Source organism: Malus domestica, chromosome 06 (assembly GCF_042453785.1).
Source record: "Malus domestica chromosome 06, GDT2T_hap1".
Lineage (NCBI taxonomy): Eukaryota > Viridiplantae > Streptophyta > Magnoliopsida > Rosales > Rosaceae > Malus > Malus domestica.
The window spans coordinates 26,741,241-26,764,012 of NC_091666.1; the positions used below are offsets into that span (position 1 = coordinate 26,741,241).

Genomic DNA, 22,772 nt, shown 5'->3' on the forward strand with positions numbered 1-22,772 from the left:
CAAAGATGTTCGGCAGCAGATAGCCCAACAAGAAGGAATAAAATTGAAAAAAATTAAATTGTTCGGCCCTATACCACCGAACATTTATTGGCTCTCAGTCATCTAACAGTTCGTGACCAACATGGTTTGAGAAAGATTCTGACAAAAAACTTCCACGTTGATGTCGTCGACACAGTCATAAATTCTCATAATAGAAAATGCTAAGCAAACTATATTTTAAAATCATATTTTGTAGATCACATGTTGTGGCGGTTAATGGTTGAATTATTTTTTTAAATCATCAAAGAAAGAGGAAGGGTAAGAGTTGATTTATATTTGAGACAGATAGAAGTAGTTTGTTGATACTGATCATTAGTTTCAATTAATGCAAGGATTAGCTTTTATTTTTTTAATGGACCCATAGTCTTATTTCTAAATACAAATGAGGGGGATATAAAGGCAAACCTCGCTCGTTGATGGAAAAAATATAGCAAGTAATACAAGAGGGGAATAAAAAATTAACCCCACTTACAAAGAAAACATATGATAAGAATCATTTGAAACGATAGTTGGTAGAAGCAGAAAGATCATGAATATAAGCAGAAGTTGTACATGAAGAAATGTTAGACCACCAGTAATATGCATCGTGATTTGCACTAAAGTTAGTTAAGACATCGGCCACACAGTTTACCTCGCGAAAGATATGGGAAACAAAAACACACATATGCTTAATCTGCCATAGACAGTTGCTTCAATCAACACGCAAATACCAAGGAATAATAGAACTAGAGGGTTTAAGTAGTGAATCACAATAGTTGAGTCCGTCTCCAACCAAATGTGATGTCATTCAAGCACCCAAGCTACTTGAATAACCTCAATTACAGCAAGAACCTCAGCTGCAATTGGACTAGAAAAATTCGTGGACAACGCAAAAGCACCCAAAGTAATACTCGAGAATCACAAAATACACCACCATAACCTGCACAGCCTGTAAACTTGAATGAACCATCAGTATTCACCTTGATCCACTTCACCATTGGAGGTTTCCTTTGAATGAACCATCAGTCTTTTCGTCTTGCTTGAGAATCTGTGCCGTTTTGTTTTCTCCTTTTGATTAGTTTCCAATGGACCTGCTCCCTCTTCCTCTTCGCACTTATTATGAATGCGATATTTGTCGATTTTCTTCTCAAACCTGTAAGGCGCGCTATCAATTTGCCTCTAAACTGTAATTTTAACCGATTATTTCGTAAACATTTATAATTAGTCAACTTTCCCCTATCATTAAATTGTAGAATTTTTCATCCATCTTTGATCGCGTAGACATCAGACAAATGTACAAAACAAAAAAAGTAATTTTATCCCTCACCAAAACCTAATCTCTGCCAATAGAAGAGTTCTGAGCTTTGATGGATGGGTTGGTGAAACAACATAGAATTGAATATGTAAAACAAGTAGATGGATAGGGAGTTCTCGGACAGCAAGAAAATGGGAACATATTTGAATCAGTTTATGGAAAGCAGCTCAAGCATTGGTACCAAGAGAATCAGAACGTTGAATCTCATCGGCGTCTTCAACTTCTGAAGGTACTGATCAGAATCAATGAGATTCCAAGAGAGGCAGTAGGCCTACCCACGAGTGCCAAAGCTCCAATCGCACCGACACCGACCAACCAAGAGCATCGGAGACAGAGGAAGGTGAAGACGACGACATTTCCTTGTCCTCCGTCGTAAACCTACTATCGGAAGACTAAAAAATGAAAGCAACAGCGTCTTGGGTGTTGGTGAGGGGTTTCTGCCCTCCCATATTTCTCACTGCTGTCCATGTTACCAAGATGGATAGAATAAAAAAGATCGTACCCAGTGCACAAGGCTCCCGCTTTACGCAGGGTTTGGGAGAGATTAAATAAAAAATTTCAAAGTCCAACAAAGGAGGGAAAGTGACTAATTACAAAAGTTTAGGAATAATCGGTCAAAATTAGAATTCAAGAGGGAAATTGACAACAGTAACAAGTTTGAGGAGGAAACCGAGAAAAACCGGATGATGAGAAAACATGGTGCATAAAATCATATGGTAAAAAGAAGCACTCCCCTTGTTCAGAATAACATGAGAATCCAACGGTAGAAAACCACACAACTAAAACAGCATAAGAGTTCAAGTCATCTGCGGAGAGAGACTATTATTCTTGAAAGAAACATAACTAGATAGAAGGGTAGGCAGAATTCAGAAACTCTGCATCCTCGACGAAGATCTGCAGATTCTTCGACTTCATCAAGAAATCAACAGCTTCCTCATTGAATTCTAGCACAAACGCCCACTTGATCAGCTCCAAAAGTGCAGGTATATGTTCAGTGCACTCCCACAGCACACAATCGGATACTGCTTCGGCGAAATATGTAGCAAACTCAATGGTACTCTTTTGTCCGCCTGATTTGTCCATCTTCTGGATGAAGAATTTGGAATTCTTCCTGTCCCACCGTATCTTACGTGTGCCTCTAACATTCAAAATTCTCCCAGAAGATAAAGGCAGATCATAACTTACAATGATTGGTTCATGCGTCTCCAATACAGCAACATTGAAAAGACCTTGGACAGCTTTTTGTCTCTTCTCCACTTCCATTTCAATGGGAGGACCAGCAAGAAATCCAAGAATCAGCCTCAGAAGTGCTTTTGCGAACACTCTTTCCCTTGGGATTATTTGTAGTTCAGCATCGTTTGCAAGAGAAAGTTCTTCCTTGTGCACAGATTCAGAAATAACACGAACGCCAATTTTCTTGTACATTTCAAGCAGCTTAGTTCGAGGCAAGGAAGCCAAGCTTGGCTGAGGGTACCAAGCAAATATCAAGTGAGAAGACTGTTCGAAAAGACACTGTAACTGAAGGTCATCGGCAATGAAAACATCTTCCTTGTTGGACAACAAGATTTCACCGGAGCCTGAATAAACTGGTACTTTCAAAAGGGCATCAGCAAGACTTTTCTCCGTCTTTAAATTCCAGTGTTTCGAAACATAAAGCCAGAACTTACAGCACTGATCATGTGACAATCCTCTTTTAGAACTTTCCCAAACTTTCCAAAGCTTCAAGTAATCATCAACCAAAGGTTGGGATCGTACTCTAAATGCACAACAGAAGAAATTAAGCAATTTTCGCTCATAGTGTTTCTTCAAAACAGTTAACTGCAAACCAAACAGCTCATCCTTGTCGTCTATAACACATTCATCTGCACCAACCCACTCTCCATTTTTATTTCCTTTCGGAATCCAGATCTTTCGGCCAGCCTCACTATCTGGCTCCCACTTAAACTGGCTCAAGTAATTATATACTCGAACAAAGGTCGAAAATTCATCATGAAGATCAAGATGGTTAGCAATAACAGAACACCCTTGTTCCACTTCAATAGTCACCCCTATTTCAGCAAGCTCGTTCCTGTACATTAAAATTTTAGATCCATAAAATTCTTCATCAATGAAGGGTCCATCAGTCTGCTTTACGTACGAGCCAAACTTGGAATCAAACAACAAGCACATGTTGGGAGGCCTATAGCCAGCATAAGTCTTCAACCATGGTTGAGAAACTTTCTTTAAGAACACTTCAGGAAAGGAATAATCTTTCTCCTGCAATAAAATTTGCAAGCATTCCAGCAATGCTAGCGCATTTTCTGGAGAAATGTGGCTCAGATTCAAGGGAATATAAAAACAAGATTCCACAAACTTGACTCCATCCTTGAATTCCACAACCACCCCAAATCTCTTCAGTTCTTCCTTAAAATCATGAATGTTCTTGCCATAGAAACTGTCAGAATCATCAATGAATGGGAGAAGACACATCGGAGAGATAGATTCCCAACTGGAACCAAAGAGAATGCAATCTTTGGGAGATCTATAATCACCAAGGCGAGTGCGCAACCATTTTTCCTGGCGAATGCAGCTCTCAAGATCTTTAGGAAATTTAAAGGGAGTTCCCTTCAGCTTTCTGTAACACAACAGAAGTGAAGCAACATTTTCATTGGTAATGGAAGTCGATGATGCATACCGCTTGAAATATTGAGCAAATACTTTAGTGGCGTCCTCAAAATCAACCACCACCCCAGTTTTCTTCAACTCATTTCTGTAGGAAAATATCCTGTCTCCATAGAAAACGTGATCAATCAATGGAAGACCACTAAAGACCTGAAGAATGCAGCCCCAGTCGGAATTCTGGTCAAACAGGAGACATTCTTCTGGACGCTTGTAACCAATGTTTGTCTTCAGGCAATTCGATTCTTTCAACGCTCTGACAAGTTTCTCAGATGAACTGGAAATATGCATGCATTCAAGCATGAATAGAACAATCTCGGGTGTCCAAGAAGTCAAGCAAGAAGGTGACTTTAGGTTGTCAATGATTAGCTGGTAACTTTCACCGAACTTGACTACCGCACCAAGCAACTCAAGTTCTTTTTCGAACTGAAAAATTTCTTCACCATAAAATCTTCCATCAATGAAAGGAATGTTACTAATCTGTGATGCAACTATCCACTCTTTGTCCGACAAAACAGAACCCACCGGAGACCTGAAGCCAAGGGACGTTTTAAGCCATTGACCTTCTTTAATACTACAGATAAAATCAGTAGAAGAAAAACAGTTGTCCCTCAAATATTTGATGAAACGGAGTATAGAAAGTACATTGCCACAGGTTAAAGTGGATGAAGCAGCAAGAGACATCAAATGCTTCCCCAGATACTCGCATGCTTCTCCAAACTCAAATCTGACTCCAATTCTTTTTAGCTCCTTCTTGTACTCATTAATCCTCTCACCATAATAATTCTGATCAACCAATGGGATATCAACAAACACGGAGACATTCTGCAAAATGTTTCTTGATGATGACTCAAGTAGGAATGACTGCGAAGGTGGCCTAAAACCAGGAGAGCCATTCAAAGTAACCTTCAGCCAACCACCTTCTTCTATGCACTTCGCAAAATTCTGTGAGACGAAAACATATTTATGCGCCAGACGACGAATCCAGTCCAAAAGCAAGAATGCATTTTCCCTAGTAAGTGGTGCAGATAAAGATGATATACTATCACTGGGAGCAGGTATATAAGGAATGTCCGTAGCTGCAGTACGGACTTTAAGGAACCCTAGGAGGTTCTCCTGTATTGTACAGTTACCAGCAAAACAGTCTGCAGCCATATAATCTTCTCCTAACTCAACGTAGCCTTCTTTCCTCCACAAATTAGAATCAGTCAGTGTTGCCCATTTGCTTCCATTGGCAGGCACAATAACCCCCTTCCTGTTTTCAATGATGTTCCCATACTTATCCACAATCACCTTCTTCCTAGTTCTGATGATTTTCCCATACTTATCCACTAGCGGCATATCTCCACATAATTCATTAACTTTCTTCGTCGAGATATAATGTCTGCACCAGGAAAAATACATGAAGTGGGCAAATGCAATCACAAGCTTCCGCTCATTAAGTGAATTGTCAAGGAGATCCTTTGCATATTCATTTACACTAACGAAACGAACCTTAACTTGATCTAAAAACCATTTCTCCAATGCCCCTTTCCTAGAGCAAGACTGGATAGCTTCCTGTGTGGTTTTTGGCATAAAGAGAAGCCTTCCGGCAGGTAGAAACTCCTTATTCCAATCAATCAGCCATGAGACATGATCAGAATCACTGGATACGCAAACCTTACTTTCACCATTCTGGATTGCACTTATGCGGCACAAAGATTCGGTTCCATAACCTGAACATTTTATTAGTGGAACTTTCTTGATGCTGGTCTGGAAAATTTTATTCAGCCAGTTATCAGAAATAAATAGTAGAAGCTCCAAATAGACGTCTTCGGACACCCTAGTTACAAGACCGAAAGTCCCCTTGATGCATTTAGCATACCATTCGCTGTTTACAGGTTCAACACCAAGGAAACTCAGTATGTGATCATACTCCACCTGGTCAAATGCATAAGACAGAACATATTTTCCATGAGAAGAGAGATTAATCAAGCTTATCCCTTGATCCCTCGCCATCCTCAAAATATTCCAAAAATCCGGCCTTAACCTACCCACTTCACGAGGCTTGTGAAAGAATTTCTGCTCCTTGTGGGGCTCGCTAGGTACAATGTTTTCTTCAACAAGTTTTGCTTTAATTGACACCCTAACAACATTCAGTTCTTCAAAGGCAGAGCTATGGACAGGCAGGAACTGGAACATATAAGGCAAACTAGACACTGGAGCATCGTCTATCGATCTAACAAGCGCGATAAATGCATTGACAAATGTAGTTGATACACAGTCAAGAATCCCCATATTCCATTTGTTGTCGAGGAGTATTGTTTCCCTTGATGATGAAAGAAGAAAATCAGCTTGAATTATGAAGGGAAAGTTTGTCACCATCTCCGTTGGTAGGAAGGCGTAGACACCTGGACATGTGTTCATTCCTCTACGAAGGCGTTTCCCAATTGGAAATGCAAGCGTGATCACCCACTCTTCTACCTCATTTCTCTGTTCAACTCGGTATTCCTGCTTGACAGGAAACTTTTGCTTCCACATATAATAGCTGCACTCTTTTTCAACCTCATCACAATTTTCTTCTGCAGACAAATGGAGGGTGTAGGATTGGGCATCAATGTTCCTCCTCGTCACAAATTCAGTCTCACTTGCAATCTTAATTGCACTTACATTGTTTTTCCTTGGATCCTCATTGTCTTCGCGGATTGAGAGCCGCTTTATCTTTGAAAGAAACAATAGAACCTCAGGGTGAATGCTAGAGAGCTGCTGCTTCACAGCTTGGAACTTGTCTGCCTTCAAAGGTAAGATCAGTGTTGTGGTTGGAAGGGCAGAACCGGAACCATAAATCTTTTTTATGTCTAAAAGAGTAGGATTTGCATCAACCCATTCCGGAACTATGTAGCCAACATTGCAGTGTACACAGGGCTCTTCACTGAACCTTATTTGATAACCATTACTGAAAATGTAGGGGTGTGCAGTGATGAGAAACACACTTTTAAACCCTATACCTGTATGGTGTATAAACATAAATTTGGCCGAATTAGCAAAACGAAAAAATAGCAAGACATTCAAACAGCCAACAAAAACTTAATTCAGAACGCATAAGAAACATGAGATAGGCATGATATCAACGCGGTATTACTATTATATGACTCCAATAAAAGTAAATAATTCTTTGATATAAATTACATGTCAAGATTGAGAAGTCCTTTTTCTTTAGTTTCTTGTTGTTTATAAACAGCAATGGCAAGACTGTACTACTCTGAAGGGCTAATATCACCTAACCCTCTATTTTATTTATATAACAAAATATTGATACTTGGTTAGTAGTCATAAACTCAAAAGGAAAAGGACTGGCATGCAGATATATAGAAGCATCTCGCGTATATACTGCAAGCGTACCTTTCTCCCCAATGTAACCGCGCTTCCTGTTGCCTTTCTTGGTGGAACGTCCAACACTGCAAATGGACTCAATGTTCTTTGGTGAAAACCCCTTCTCATTGTTGAAAACAATTAAAGTAGCAGGAGCCCCCGCGGCTGTTATATCCCAGGAAGTTATGACAAACTCAAGTGATGGATCAACCCCTTCTGGGTACTCATTATCTTCTGCATTCTGCAAAATAAGTAGTATACTATTAACCATTGGTTCATATATTCAAATAGCTACTGTCTAAGGTAATACGCAAACACACAAGCATGTAGGAAATCACAGGATCAATCTCTTATGTCCTTAGACTATTGATTACTATGCGGTAGTGCCAAGAAAGAAATAACACACCAAAGGGAAGAAGAGAAAATATATTTCACGTTGGATTGATTTGACTGGAGGAATAAATACTCATTTTATAGACTTCATCGTACTTTATCCAGAGAGTTATGAGACTTCTCTTATTGGTCCCTTATAGAAAGGTATAATCCTAATGATAAGTCAGACTTCTTATTACCCCCTTTGGTTAAGTGCTATTAGACTGATACGACAATACGAAACAATACAACATGGCACTACGAAAAATCTCTAAATGTAACATACGATATGCTGAGATAGGCAATTAAAATTATACAATAATATATAATTTAGAACATATTTTGATAACACAGCAAATCGATTTCATCATCCAAATCGAATGATTTGTTGGAAAAGAAAAGTTAGAAATCTAATTCACTTGATATATATAGAACAAGTGTGAGAGTCGTATTCATAGTTTTAATTAGAGGCAAACTCTTCGTATTCATCAGATTTTATATAAACCTCCGTCTCCTATTAATTTTTACCTTCTTAATTTCTTATCTGAAAATGTAAACTTATCCTAAAAGTATGATACTTGTATCCCAAACGTGGGATGCGTGTATCTATTAAGTCAAAGTCGTATCCGTTGATCATGATGCGTACCATGAGTATTCGAGAGTATCCGACAATTATTGAATATGGAACACGCTACTGAAGTAAAGTATCCGTACATCATAGGTCAAGTGTATATCAGTACACCATTTCTATGGTGCACCTTCATACATTAAATACACACATAGTAAAGCGGAGATCATCATGATCGTATTCCAACGTACACATATATTTTATTTAAAAAAATGAATTGAAACCTGGATGAGTTCCATGAGGAAGTGAACATCCTTAGCGTAGAGTTCAGCAGAGAGATTCTTAACAGCCTGGTGAAAATCCTCATTCAAAGGGTTGAGTTTTTCTTCTCCGATGGAGAACTTTCCTTTGCGTATTTCTTCTATGTGCTCTCTCGGCGTCGCCATTTTCGGTACGGTCGACCGGCGATCACAAAGGCACAGCCACCTTTTCAGTTACAGAGAGAAAAACAGAATAAAGTCACAGAGAGAGCAAGCAGACAGAGTCTGACAGAGCAAGTAAACGAGAGTAAACAGAAAGAGGTGAGGTTGGAAAGGACATGATGTTTACGTATAAAGGTTGTTATTGTGCTTTGCTTGTAAATTAGGAGAGATTTTTCAATGTGACCGGTACACGAGTTGTACACCATGTGTCACTATATAAATGATGAGATTTGTGTGCTAAAAAGTTAGTAACTTAAAAAAGGAAAAATTAGTATCCGGTCCCTAGTTTTTATTGTTCATTGACTAAGACCTTATTAGTTCTCAAATTTTGATTCAAGTCCCTAGCATTAATGTGATAATGAATTTACTTGTTTATTATATAATTTTTTAATATAAAAATTAGTAATTAATTTAGGGTTTAATACTCACACCTCTATTAAACTTCTAATTAATTTTCAATTCAAACATTTCCAAAATAATAAAAAATTAAATTAAATTAAGTTTGTACCTATTTTTTTTTTTTATATATATAAAAAGATTCTCAATTTTTTAATCTTAAATGTACCCATTCATATAATTTTTCAATTTTTTTAATTTTAAATGTACCCATTCTCAAATATATCAATTTGTTATATGTAAAATGTACCCTTTTTTTAATATAAAATCCATTCAAATTTTTTAATCCATGTTTAAACTTATATGGGTACATTCTTTTTCGTTGATTTGAGAATGTATCCATGTTTTGGTACAATAACTTTTTTTGTTAATTTTGGTTAATGTACCCATACATATATATATATATATATACACACACACAATATAATAGAGAGTATAATTTATATTTTATTATTTTTAGTCCCTTAAATTATGGGTTTTATTTAAAATCTCATTAATATAAACAATTACAATTTTTAATTTTTAATTTTTAATTAAAAAAATATAGTAACTTACATTATTACATTAATATCAGGGACCTCAATCAAAAACTAAAAACTAACAAGGTTTCAATCAAAGAATATTGATAGCTAGGGACCGCATCCAAAGTGTCCCCTTAAAAAATAAAATTTCTCATCATTCCTATTAAAACACATGATACACCACTTATGTTCTCATCACAACTAAAATTTCTCGTAAATTAGATCTAAAAAGTTAGTCAGCCTAGTATTACTATTTTGGTACCAGTTAATGAAATTTTAATAATGCACTCTAAATTTTTTTTTTTTATTTAAAATAGATACTCTTATAAAACCATCTCCAACCCTGGGCTAAAAGCCAAATTACCCCCCCCCCAAACACTCTCCAACCCATGCAAAAATTTTAGGCTAAATGTCAAATGCTATTTCTGGGCCAAATACCCCCAGCTTTTCCCCCGGGCTAAATGCGAAATGTTTATCGGAATTTAAATTTTTTAAGATTAAAATGTTCATAAAATTAATTTACAATAATCTACATATTTGTTTTTTTTAAATTGATTTAAGAAAAAAAATTTAGGCTAATTTCATTCTTTAATAATTCCGAGCTAAAATTTTAGGGTAGAAGGGTTGGAGCAGAAAAGATGTTTCTGGGCTAAAAGCTAAATTTTCCGGGATAAAAAATTTGGCTTTTAGCCCAAGAGTTGGAGATGGTCTAAAGAGTGTACAATTAATTTAACAAAAAAAATGAATGCACAATTAATTTCGGGAACTATTATTAAAACTCTTAAAATCTTATTTTGCACTTAACAAATGTATATTTCTTTCTAAATATAAAAAGTTCATAATACAAATAAGAATTTTGGAATAACAATTCCTTTAATTTTTTTTCAGTTCTAATAATAATTCCTTTATTTTTAAGGATTTTTTTAATTATTTTGAAATAAGGATGCACTTATTTTTTTGTGAGAATTAGAACATAACACTATTTCAAAACATCTCCAAATGAGATGTCCAATCCTAAAGAGAATGTCATATAATCAAATTTGAAAGTAGAAATAAACTCTAACTGATAGGATTGACATATGAGAAAATATGATGTCAAATCATTTTTTAATTATTTTAGGGAACTATTATTAATACTTCAAAAATCTCATTCTACACTCCTCACGAGTTTATTTTTCTTTCTAATTATAGAAAATTTGGAGTGCTAAATGAGATTTTTTTAGTGCTAATAACAATTTCCTTATCTTATTGTATAGGTTCTATTAATACATCAATTATAGATCTTGAAAATTTATTTTAATTTATTTCTTTTTAAAATGGGTCTTACAAATATTATTTATAACAAAAAAAACATATGAGTTAGAGAAAGAAAAAAATATGACATTGCCTCGTCAGCCATCAAATTAACATTTGACATCTCCATTAGAGATGCTCTATTAACAGAGAACTGGTTGAGGAAGATCAATGATTCAATGCAAAGTGCAAACGGATGAAAGGTAAAACTATTCAATGAAGGAAAGAAGAAGTGAACAGTAGTTTAGTTACACTGCAATTTCAATTGTGAATTTCATTTTAAAGAAAATGTAACGTTAAAGAAACTAAATTTTGTAAACTAAGTGACATGGCAATTGATGATTGGATTATTACTTAAGAGTTGATAAACATGCTCATTCTTATTGATGACACATCATTTAGTTTGCAAATTTAGTCTATAAATTTAATCTTTCTAGCATTACCCTTAAAGAAAAAGTGAACATTGAGTCTAAACTCATGACTACTTCTACCAATTTCAAATCTGAGGAATTAAAATGAAGAGTTGTGCAAATCTTACGAATTATTTTGCCTAAAATGCTTAATAATTTTATTTTCATTCGTTATTTTATTTATGTTTTTGTGAGGATGATAATATAACAATATTTTATTTACTAACATACGCAATTGAACCTGCTTTAGGAAGATCAATAATTCAATGCAAACAAAAAAATGATAAAACGAAGACTTTAAAAAGACGCTAAGCAATGCAATTGACTGATCAAATTGTGTTTCTTTTTCTTTCAAACTTTCGTAAAATAAGAAAGTGAAAAGGAAAGGAAACATGTAGGTGTAAATATTTAGTGGTGGGATTTGTACGAAAAGCATGGCTGATTGCATCAGCTTGGAAGCTGATTCGACCACTTAGTCTCCATAGACTTTAGTCTTTGAGGAACCTAGACGCCTTTCCACAACTTTTCTTTATTCAAAGAACTTTTATCATAATGGTTTTTGAAATTGATTTATTTTATCAAGATAATTATTAAAATTAAAAATCAACGTAGTTTTTAAAAATAAATGTTACAAATTAATGTGATCATTCTGTTAAAAATTTGTCAAAAATTCTGTTATGTATTGACATATCACATAACTGGGTCATACAAATTTAATTAAATATTATTATAAGAATTAAAAATATTTAATTAATAAAAAACAAGTTTTTTTGTATAATTAAAAACTAAAAACAAAGGAAAAAAGAATAACGAAGATGAATTGTAGGCATTTGAATGTTCTCCGCCGCCGCGGAGTCTCTGAGCTCAGTGGCGTTTGACAGGTCGATCTCCACCAGATTCTTGCAATTGGCAGCCAAACTCAGTAACCCAGTTCCGAAAAAGCAATTCGACCGCGAAAGATCTATCGAAAGGAGGCTGGACTTGCAGGCATTTGAACGGTGGCGAGGGAGGCGTCCGGGACTCCTGGGCAGAGCGTGAGATCGACGTGGGAGGCAATTGGGTACCAGCGAAGGACTCTCGGGAGGGAGTTGGAGCGCAAAGGCTTGAGCTTCTTGCAGTATTTGGACGGCTAAATGTCATTCATTAGGAACTTTATAGTTTATACAAGGAATGGCATCCCTCCTTCATGTGCGACAGCTGGGGTGGGAAGAAGAAGAAGAAGAGCTGTTCATCTTCTTCCTTTTTTTTTTTCTTTTTTTTTTTTGTAAGTTTTTAATTATATAAAATAAAAATTTTATTATTTAAACATTTTTAATTCAAATAAAAATATTTAATTAGACTTATGGAATCAGGTTATATGCCACATCAGTACATAACAAAATTCTTAATAGATTTTTAACGAAATGACCAAATTGATTTGTGACATGTATTTTTAAGAACTACATTGATTAATTTTTAAATTTAAGAATCATCTTGATGAGATAGTCAATTTCAAATATCATTTATGACAACAAACCTTGACAAAATTGGAAGCTGAAGACTATTCGAAGACTCGCTTTATCCTTTTGGCCTTGTTGACGACTTGCAGTTGTCTTTATTTATTGAAAAAGATTTCAAGTTCGAGAAAATTAAATTAAAGTTGGGGCTGAATTGCAAGTTAACTATAAAACAAATTTGGTTTAAATATGATTTCATATTTAGGCCATATGAGCTTGAATTCGAATAAAGTATCCATTCATATTAGGTTTTGCGTCAAAACGCAACCCAACCACAACCCAACCATGCACAATATCCTTAGTAACCACCCCGCCCGCGGCGCCCCGGGGGGGTTGTTGCTTGAGTATCAAATATGTAATAATATAATTTATATAATGACACGTAGTTTATCATTTCGTGTTCCGGTCACATTGAAAAATCCCTCAAGAAGTTGCTCATGCACATGTAATTCTTAATAAAGTCGTATTTTTTATTCTTAGAAAACTTTGATAGAAGGAGAGAAAATTACACTTATTAGTTAGGGAGGATATAAACTTTAGGAAAAATTACACTTTACCCCCTTAGGTTTGAATGCAATTACAATTTCTTACAACATCTTTAAAACATTTCAATCTTATACATTATTTATTATTTCATTTCAATTTCATACAACCGTTAGTTAATCTGCTAAAGTTTCTGTTAAGTGATAATGTGGCCACATGTTTTGCTGACCTAGCATACAAGTGGGGGCCATTGCTCCGGTAACAACATGGAATATACAAAATTAAAAAAATTAAAAAAAAATTTCTTAAAAACTATTTTAAGAACACCCATTTTTCTCCACTTCCTCATCTTTCTTCTTCCTCCCTTTCAATTTGCGCTGCTACCATCCCAAGTCTCCACCTTGCTAGCATTAAGCCCTAAAACAAAAAATTCATTGCAACCCACCCATCTACAAAACACCCAAAAATGCTTTGAAATCTATGAATTTCAAAGAATTGAAGCAAATATTGAAAAGTGGTTCAAAGTTCAAACCACATAAATCCATCGCAACCCACCAAACTGTACGAACCCAGATCCACACTACCCAAGAAAAACCCACAACTTCTGCAAGAACCCATAAGATGGGAAGGACAGACATCAGAGGCGAAGAGGGAGGCTTCGACGGTGAATTTGATCAAGACTTGTTGTTTCTCTTTGGGGCGGCTCTGAATTTCTTGCAAATCCGCTTCGATTTACTGTATAAGCTGATGAAATCGACAAGGAAGAGCCGATACGAAAAGGTTGGGCGACGGGGGAGTGGCTATTGCTGGAACAGTGAAGGAGCTGCAGAATCGACGTCAGCAGCACCATCGTTGGAAGTCACAGACTATGCAGAGAGAGAAAGAGATAGGGGGTTGAGTTTTAGAGAGAGAAAAAGTAGGATGAGAGAGAAGGAAAAGTGTGTGGCAATTGAGCTAAGAGCGGCAAAATGGAGTGTGTGGCAATTGAAATGGGGGAGGGAAGGGGGGTTCGAGGAAGAAGAGACCCATAACTTTTATTTTTGGGGAAGAAGACTTCCCAAGAAATTTTATTTGAAAATTATTATTTATTTTTTATTCATGTGGCACAAATTTGTGGGATCCACGACGGCCACGTAGGCATATTACAGAAAAATTGATAGAACTTTTAACAAATGTATGAAATTGTAATAAAATAATAAATAATGTATGCTATTGAAAATTTTAAAGATATTGTATGAGATTGTAATTGCACTCAAACCTGATGGGTTAAAGTGTAATTTACCCTAAACTTTATGCCACATAGAAAAGAAAAAAAAAATGCATGAAGGAAAAGAGGACATAAACTTTACCCTCTTGAAACCAAAACAAGAAAGATTCAAAGAAAATAGGGGGGACATGAAACCCTCTAAAGTCAAACCTAAAACATCTAAACCTGTAAAACAAGTCAAACAACACCAAAAGGTTAGAAAAACGCAAGAAAGTGAGACAAACATGTATGTCAAGATGAACATTAATTTGAGAAGCGGTAGCCAGACAAACCAACGTAGTAAAAAAACAATGCAACATGAGCCGCCGATTGAGGGTAGTCATGCCGTATTAAAGTTGGAGAAGGCAAGCCTATGTTAGCAAAAGTGTTCGTAACAAGATTTTCTTCACAAATATATGTGAAATGCGTAGAAAGTCATTTTTCAAATGTGAACAGCCAAACAGACTATTATGTACGAAGAGGCCAAGGAGGATAAAAAAATTCGATTGGGGAGCAGAAATAACACTAAAAAGGTTATTTGCCAACTAAAGACAATGTCAATCCCGCTGATATGCAAACTCTACACAAATAATAACTACTAATAATTATGCAAACTTTACACCAAGATCCATTTCCCTCTCTCACTTCTTCTCCCCCAATTGGCATGCTAGATCCCCATCGAGGCCAAATGTTTGGTATTTTACACACCCCTTAGCCTCGTTTTCTATCCATAAGATGCTTTGTTATATATATATATATATATATATATTGTAAGGGTTCGTGAATGAGACCTGGATCTAGTGTCTACTCTCTTGGTTCGGAGTTTGGCTTTCTTCGAGGATGTGACGGCGGCGGCGGTGGTCTGGTTTATGCTACTTGAGTTTAGGGTTTTTTGTTGTTTGTTTTTGCAGCCTTCAGGCCTAAGCTTATGTGGGCCTCTCATTGTATCCTGGGTTGTAACTCTCATTTTGCTTGTGCCTTTTACTTTATATATTGTTGTTTACCTGGCTCTTTTTGTGCCTTGTACTAGTTTTTATTGTAATGGAAGTTCTCTTGCTTGACCAAAAAAGGGGACGTTGTGGCATAGGGTTACCATAACAAAGGATTGCTTTTCCAGTTCCTTCTACTTGTGTTTTCATCCACTCCATCTCCACCTATATATTGTACGCATGCAAGAAAGTAGTAATTTCTTCAAATTAAGGGGGGTGTATTCAATTCGGATTTTAAGAGAGTTTCAGGGAATTAATAATTCCAGGGGTATTCAATTGAGAATTTGAAAGATTTTATAAAAGTCTTGGTATATTCAATTGAGATTCTTAAAGACTTCTTACAATTCCCTATAAATTTAAGTACCATATTGGAAAATCGAACATAATGATTAAACAAAGTGAAAGTAATTAACTAGATACTAAATTGTGCTTCAATTTGGTATTGAACTTGCTAATCTTGCACGAAATCATGTCTGGTCATTGTCACATCCCGGCCTGGACCCCAACCACATCTCAGGCTCGACTCCGTCGTAGCACGATATTGTCCGCTTTGGGCCCCGACCACGCCATCACGGTTTTGTTTCTGAGAACTCACACGAGAACTTCCCAATAGGTCATCCATCATGGGATTGCTCTCGCTCGAACTCACTTAACTTCGAGTTCCTAAGGAATTCAAAGCCAATGAGCTACCAAAAGACCTCATGCTAGGTAGAGATGAGAATATACATATAAGGCTTATAAGATCCACTCCCTTGGGCGATGTGGGATGTTACAATCCACCCCCCTAGGGGCCTGACGTCTTTGTCGGCACACTTCCGCCCAAGGATTAGCTCTGATACCAAATTGTCACATCCCGGCCGGGGCCCCCACCACTTCTCGGGCTCGACTCCGCCGTAGCACGATATTGTCCGCTTTAGGCCCCGACCACGCCTTCACGGTTTTGTTTCTAGGAACTCACACAAGAACTTCCCAGTGGGTCACTTATCCTGGGAATGCTTTCGCTCGAACTCGCTTAACTTCGAAATTCCTAAGGAATCTGAAGCCAGTGAGCTCCCAAAATGCCTCGTGCTAGGTAGAGATGGGAATATGCATATAAGGCTTACATTACAGGATCCACTCCCCTGGGCAATGTGGGATGTTACAGTCATAATAATTAATAATCTATTCTATTAAGAGAAGAGGGCTTGTCAACTTTTTGCCCCATTTTCTTCCAATTTTGCCCTCACTTTGAATACACAATGCTGACATGAGGAGGGTAAAATAGTAATTTTGTATCTTTTGAACTTTTCCCCTTTTTTTTCCTATTTTGCCTCACTTTTGATACACAATATTTACATAAGGAGGGCAAAATAATAATTTTATATCGAAATATTTACATAAGATAAAAAATATGCATTTATTAAGAGAAATTATTCCATCATCATTTTTTCATACACGTAAGTGAAATCATGATATTTTTTTGGATAGTTTGAATGAACTGAAGCGGTTGCGCTTGAGAAGAACGTGGAAGGAGGTGGACGGTTGTTCACACATACAAGGTGTGTGCTCTCTACTAGTATGCAAGCATCCAATTCAGTACCAATTGGCAACATATAAGAGATCCTCATATATTTTAAACATTGCATTAGGACTTTCATCTCCAACTTGACATACTCTTAATATCAATGAGATAACCTTAATATCCTAAATTCTATTTTGAACTTTGAAGGGTCATCAAAACTTTAGATATTTTTGAAATTTGACAAAAAATATATAAAGTTTTGATGATTCCTTAAATTTCAAAAATAGAACTAGGAGGTCAAGGTTATCTCATAAAAATATATAAAGTTTGGATTATATACTATATAACTTCTCGTCTCCACCATTTTTTTTTGTAAGACTACCAATTTCTTTCAATTGAGAAAATTCATTGCGGACGCATATAAAGACTACAACACCCAAGTTGATCTTGAAGTGCCAAGAGTTGACATGTAGAAAATATTGTAACATAACTGTATAATTTAAATAAAGTCCACACCAATTTTGTTAGGAATTACTCAAATTTGATAAACTTACACAGACCAACACCTCACACAAAACTCAACTCAACTCATTCAACAATCTATATAAAAACTTTCACCAGTTTATCTACACAAATACAAAAAGTCTAAAACACATAGAATGAATCTAAATAAAAACTATATATGATTCACATCAATAATCAAATCTAATTATTCATAAAAGAAATTTAATTTGGACAAGTTATGAAGAACTTACTTTGGAATTTGAAAGATGAAATTTAGGTGGTCGTTAGAATGATCGCCAAAGTGGGGTGGTAGGAGTTTGGACGTTAAGAATTGAGTTTGGTGGGATTGGATTTAAAGTTCTAGCGTATCCTCTCTTTTTTTATATAAAGTAACATGACCCACAACAACATCGTTTTGGCCACGTAATATTTTTAAAAAGAAATAATAAGAAGTGCAACTTTTCTTTGAGGCATTGTATCAAACAATTCGAAAGCATATATGAAGGTCAACTTCAAACTTTAAAAAGACAGCACCCAAGTTATCCATGACGAATCGCCAAAGTTTGGATGGTCATCTAACCTTCTTTCCCCCTTAATGCGTACACCTCTGAATATTTGAGCAACCACGTAAATACTTTACCTATACCCACTCATAGTTACTATGGACATTGGGCATGGGGTTGTGTTTTGATACAAAACCTAATATGAGTGCATACTTTCGAGTCCAAGCTCAAATAGCCTAAACACGAAATCATATTTAAACTAAATTTGTTTTATAGTTACTTGATACGATTCAGACCCAACTTTTGCAATAAATGAAGACAGCCACAAGTCTGCAGCTAGACCATAAGGTAAAGTTAGTCTCTTCCATTGTTGTTCTTTGGGAAAAAGAAAAGTTGTGGAAAGGTGTTTAGATTCCTCAAAGACTAGGACTATGGTGGGTAAGGTCATCTCTAATTGCAAATGACTAAACATAATTATGTTTAGAATTATATTCTTATAAAAAGTCATTTTTAAATGAATAATGTTATACTATGTTCATATATCGTCTTCAATTAAAAATGAACAAAATACCCGCGAGTATGGATAACCATGATAACTGGCCCATTTAAAACTCACGATTACAATTATGGGTAACTGTTTAAACAAATAAATAGTTATGTGTATAACATGTTTACCCGTAAAATTTAAATAGATGATTATGGTTATTACTTGCAGCTATAATGAGTACCCATTTAATAGTTTATTTTAATATATGTAAAATTGAAAACAAGCTATAAAAAACTCTAAAAATTGTTCGACCTCTCCCATACTCCCGCCGCTCATCTCTCCTTGGTGCCCTCTCTCATCTCCGGCGAAACAGTGGATTTGTTGCCCATTTTTAGTCGTCGATGATTGCAGCACCTCATTCCGACTTCCATCAACCACAAAATCCACTTCTCTTCTCTTTTTATTTGTATTCAAAATTAGTTCAAGGATTTATATTTTGGATTAATTGGATTGGAGGTTTGGATTAGTCTGACATGTGGTAAATAATTGGGGAAGGGAAGCAATTGTTTGTGGTGCTGCTGCCTGCTCACTAATCTCCAAGCGAGAGTCCCAGATTGCTTCCTAATTTATTTTCATGAACACACAGAGTTCTATTTTGATGCCCAGTATTTGTTTTATTTTCTCTATTTCTTATGATATTAATTGACTGCCAACCACACAAGTATCGTAACAAGAACGACTTGCATGACATGAGCATGCGGCAATCAAAACATTTTTCATCAATGATACAATAATTTGTATAAATTTTTTGAGGACTTAAAATATTAAATACGAAAATGCATGTTAAATGTACCTACAACGGTGTTTAATTGTAAAAAAAATAGACAAATTTCTACTTTAATTTTCAAGTTTTTTTTTTTAATCGAATCTAAGAACTCTCACTTATGGGTGAGAAAGAATATCAATAGATCGTAGTACTAAGTTGCAATTTTCACGTTGTTTAAAAAACATGACAGGTAAAAAAAGGGGCAAAATGAGTAAAAAACGGGTAAACGGTTACAGTGAAATGGTTACGCCGTTATAAGTATGGTTAACCATTTATAAACGGTTATGTGTAAGAGTATAATCGTTTATGCAATTACCCAACAGTTAAACGATTATGGCCATATAACCGCAATTACCCGTCCGTCATAACCGTTGCCCATTCCTATCTCCAACTAAATGGGCCAAACATAACCCTCAATAATTTATTAGTTTTCTGTTTGTACTTAAAATTTATTAGTAATTTAATTAAATTACTGTTGAATGTTTTCAAATCTAGCCATTGAATTTGAATCAATTATTACAAATGAGGAGCTGGACCAAAAAAACAGGTTAGGACTATATTTGGCCAACCTCATGCCTTTTTAGCCAAATTTTGATACAGTGGGCTTCATAGAATTATAGCATAACCTTTGATTGAAGGAATTTGTGAACAAATCAAATCATTTTAACTTTTTAACTTATTAACTTTTAACCTTCTCCACTAAAAATGGCCTAAGTTGTCGAAGCGTCGTCCAAGCTGATGCAATCAGTCTTGCTTTTCGTACAAATCCCACCACTACATCTACCTGTTTCCTTCCACTTTCTTATTTTACAAAATAAGAACACATTTTTCAGTAAGATAACGCAGCATAACTATTTTTCTTGAAGATATTATCTCCGCAGAATCACACTAGCGAGCATCTTCGGTAATAGGAACCCAACCCTTTCGTTTCTTTTTGTACCAAAATTCGGTTGTGACTTTATTGTAGCCAAGATGCTCTGCCAAGTCGTTTTAGTCAAACATGGAGATAAAGTCTCTGTCACACTTGTCTTCCCATTGCACAATTCCACCCATGTAAAATTCATGCACAAAGTACCACCATGGTGGATTTTGAGTGTGAACTCATTTAGATCAGTAAACTAAAGGGGTGTGCTATCCACACACCCTTTTTCACTTCTCACACACCCTTGTTAATTTCTATCCGTTAGATCTTCTTCATTTCATCTGATCCGACGGCCGAAAATTAAAAGGGTGTGTGAGAAGTAAAAATGGGTGTGTGGATATCACACCCCTAAACTAAATAGACAGTAAACTAAGTAATACAAAATTTAATCAAATTTACCAAATTTTACATACAGAAATCGACACAAATAGACATAATACCAAATAGACAGTAAACTAAGTAATACAAAATTTAATCAAATTTACCAAATTTTACATACAGAAATTGACACAAATAAGACCACTTTAACAACAATCAAAACCCAATGTGCATTTCCTCCAATATGTCTCCTTTAACAACCGCACAAAAAGAAAATGAACAACCACCAGAACTCAATTTACACGCATTTCCTCAAATCTCTCCAAATACTACCATAAATTACTATTTGCTCGACGAAAGTTTGCCCAACAAACAAAATTTCGTCGGGCCAAGTAACTTTATTCGACAAAAAAAATTTAGTCGAGCAAACGTGGTCAACGTTTTGGTTCTTTTTAGATACTTAGATCATCTCTAACCCTTGCGCTAAAATCTAACATTTTTAATTGAGAAAATTTAGGTATTAACTTATAAACAGTTTTTTTGCTCCAATAGTCTTGGGTTAAAATTTTAGCACGAGATTATTAAATAATGAATTTAGGCTCAATTTTTTTTTTCCAGTAACTTTTTCAAAAAGTTTGCAAAGCTGCTTATACTTTTTGCTGTTTTAGATCCAAGATTTTGAAAATAAAAATTAAAAAAAAACTTTTTTATTTACCCAACATAATTAAGACACCACCTTTTTAAGAAGTTGCTTTTAAAAAAATTTAAGCAACCCCCAATCAATCCTACAAACTTTGTAAAATAAGAAAGTGAAATTTGATCAAAAATAATAAATAATAAATAAGAAAGTGAAATTTGTTCAAAAAAAAAAAAATAAGAAAGTGAAGGGAAACGTGTCGGATTGATTAGGGGTTACTTAAATTTTCAGGAAAACTAATGAAAATGGTTTTAATCTTTAAGTTTTAACAATAAGGACAAAATAAAGGGTAAAGTGAATAGTACCAGGTTTGACTTTTTAATGTAAAAATATGATTTTTCGTTAAAGTAAATAGTACCGCGGACTTTTCGTTAAAACTCCCTAAATTTTTTTGTGATTTAGAGCAAAGCATGTTCATCAATTAAAATTACAGGGACGACAATAAAGTGGAATAAACGAGTGTGATCTAACTAACTTCCAATTTTTCTGATTTAGAGCATTCTTAATGGCAATGCAAGACATTTATAATTTTAGAGCTATATTTTTGTACTTTTAAATTAAAAGAAGTGGCCGGTTTGAGGTTTTTGATTTGGATAGTGCCATCACATATCTTTTTTTACTTTTTACACACGTTCTTGTTAATTTTTATTTACTCATATTCTTCAATTCGTTTAATCTGATGATCGAATTTTAAAATACGTGTGTGAGAGGTAAAAACAAATGTGTAGTTAGCACCGTTATTTGGTTCTCTCTCAATCTCAATGCAAAAATTATTATATGTTTATGTTAAAAATGAGTGTCTAATAATGCAATATTATGTAGAGCTAAAAAAGCTTACTTGTGACAGCGTATTAGTGGACGGGCCTCCACGTGCTGATAAAATTGTTCTATGTGGATAAATTTTTCTTTGTGATGGAAATACGGATGATACATCATGTGTTTTTATATAAGTAATTGAAAGTTTTATTTTTTTAGTTATTAACTTTTTAACATACATATCTTACTATTTGTATAATGACACATGATGTATCATCCTGTGTACCGGTCACACTGAAAAATCTCTCATGTGTAAGATGCCTTGCTACCGTTCTTGGTTACACAATGACACGTGGCATAGATTCGAAGGCATCAGGGCAATCGCAATCCGTCCACAGTTTCAATAATATTTTGTTTTGTTGTTATTCTTTTGTTTTTGTTGTTAATGCTAACGTTTTTCTTTCCTTCATCGAGGGGTTTCACCTTTCCTCTGTTTGCATCGAATCATTGATCTTCCTCAAGAAGGTTCATTTGTCTATATTAGACCGTAAATAAAATATCTGCTTGATCAAGTCTCTTCTGCCTGATAAAAGTCAAGTGGATGAGGAATGGTAATTTCAATCACCGGCCTTTTGGTTTTCTCGCACTAATTAGTAACAC

General features: G+C 35.3%; 1 protein-coding gene and 1 long non-coding RNA gene across 2 annotated transcripts; both read right to left on the minus strand.

Moving 5' to 3' along the window:
* Nucleotides 1-2,017: 2,017 nt before the first annotated feature.
* On the minus strand, nucleotides 2,018-9,026 carry LOC108171655 (uncharacterized). The gene is made up of 3 exons (XM_029103808.2): nucleotides 8,567-9,026; nucleotides 7,373-7,583; nucleotides 2,018-6,978 (listed from the first exon to the last, which is right to left on the minus strand). Exons 1-3 carry the CDS (start codon nucleotides 8,726-8,728, stop codon nucleotides 2,177-2,179), a joined length of 5,175 nt encoding a protein of 1,724 aa, XP_028959641.2. The 5' UTR covers nucleotides 8,729-9,026; the 3' UTR covers nucleotides 2,018-2,176.
* A 4,451-nt stretch (nucleotides 9,027-13,477) lies between these two features.
* On the minus strand, nucleotides 13,478-18,327 carry LOC114825353 (uncharacterized). The gene is made up of 2 exons (XR_003774033.2): nucleotides 17,855-18,327; nucleotides 13,478-14,795 (listed from the first exon to the last, which is right to left on the minus strand). It is a non-coding gene; the product is annotated as an uncharacterized lncRNA (long non-coding RNA).
* Between the last annotated feature and the right edge of the window lie 4,445 nt (nucleotides 18,328-22,772).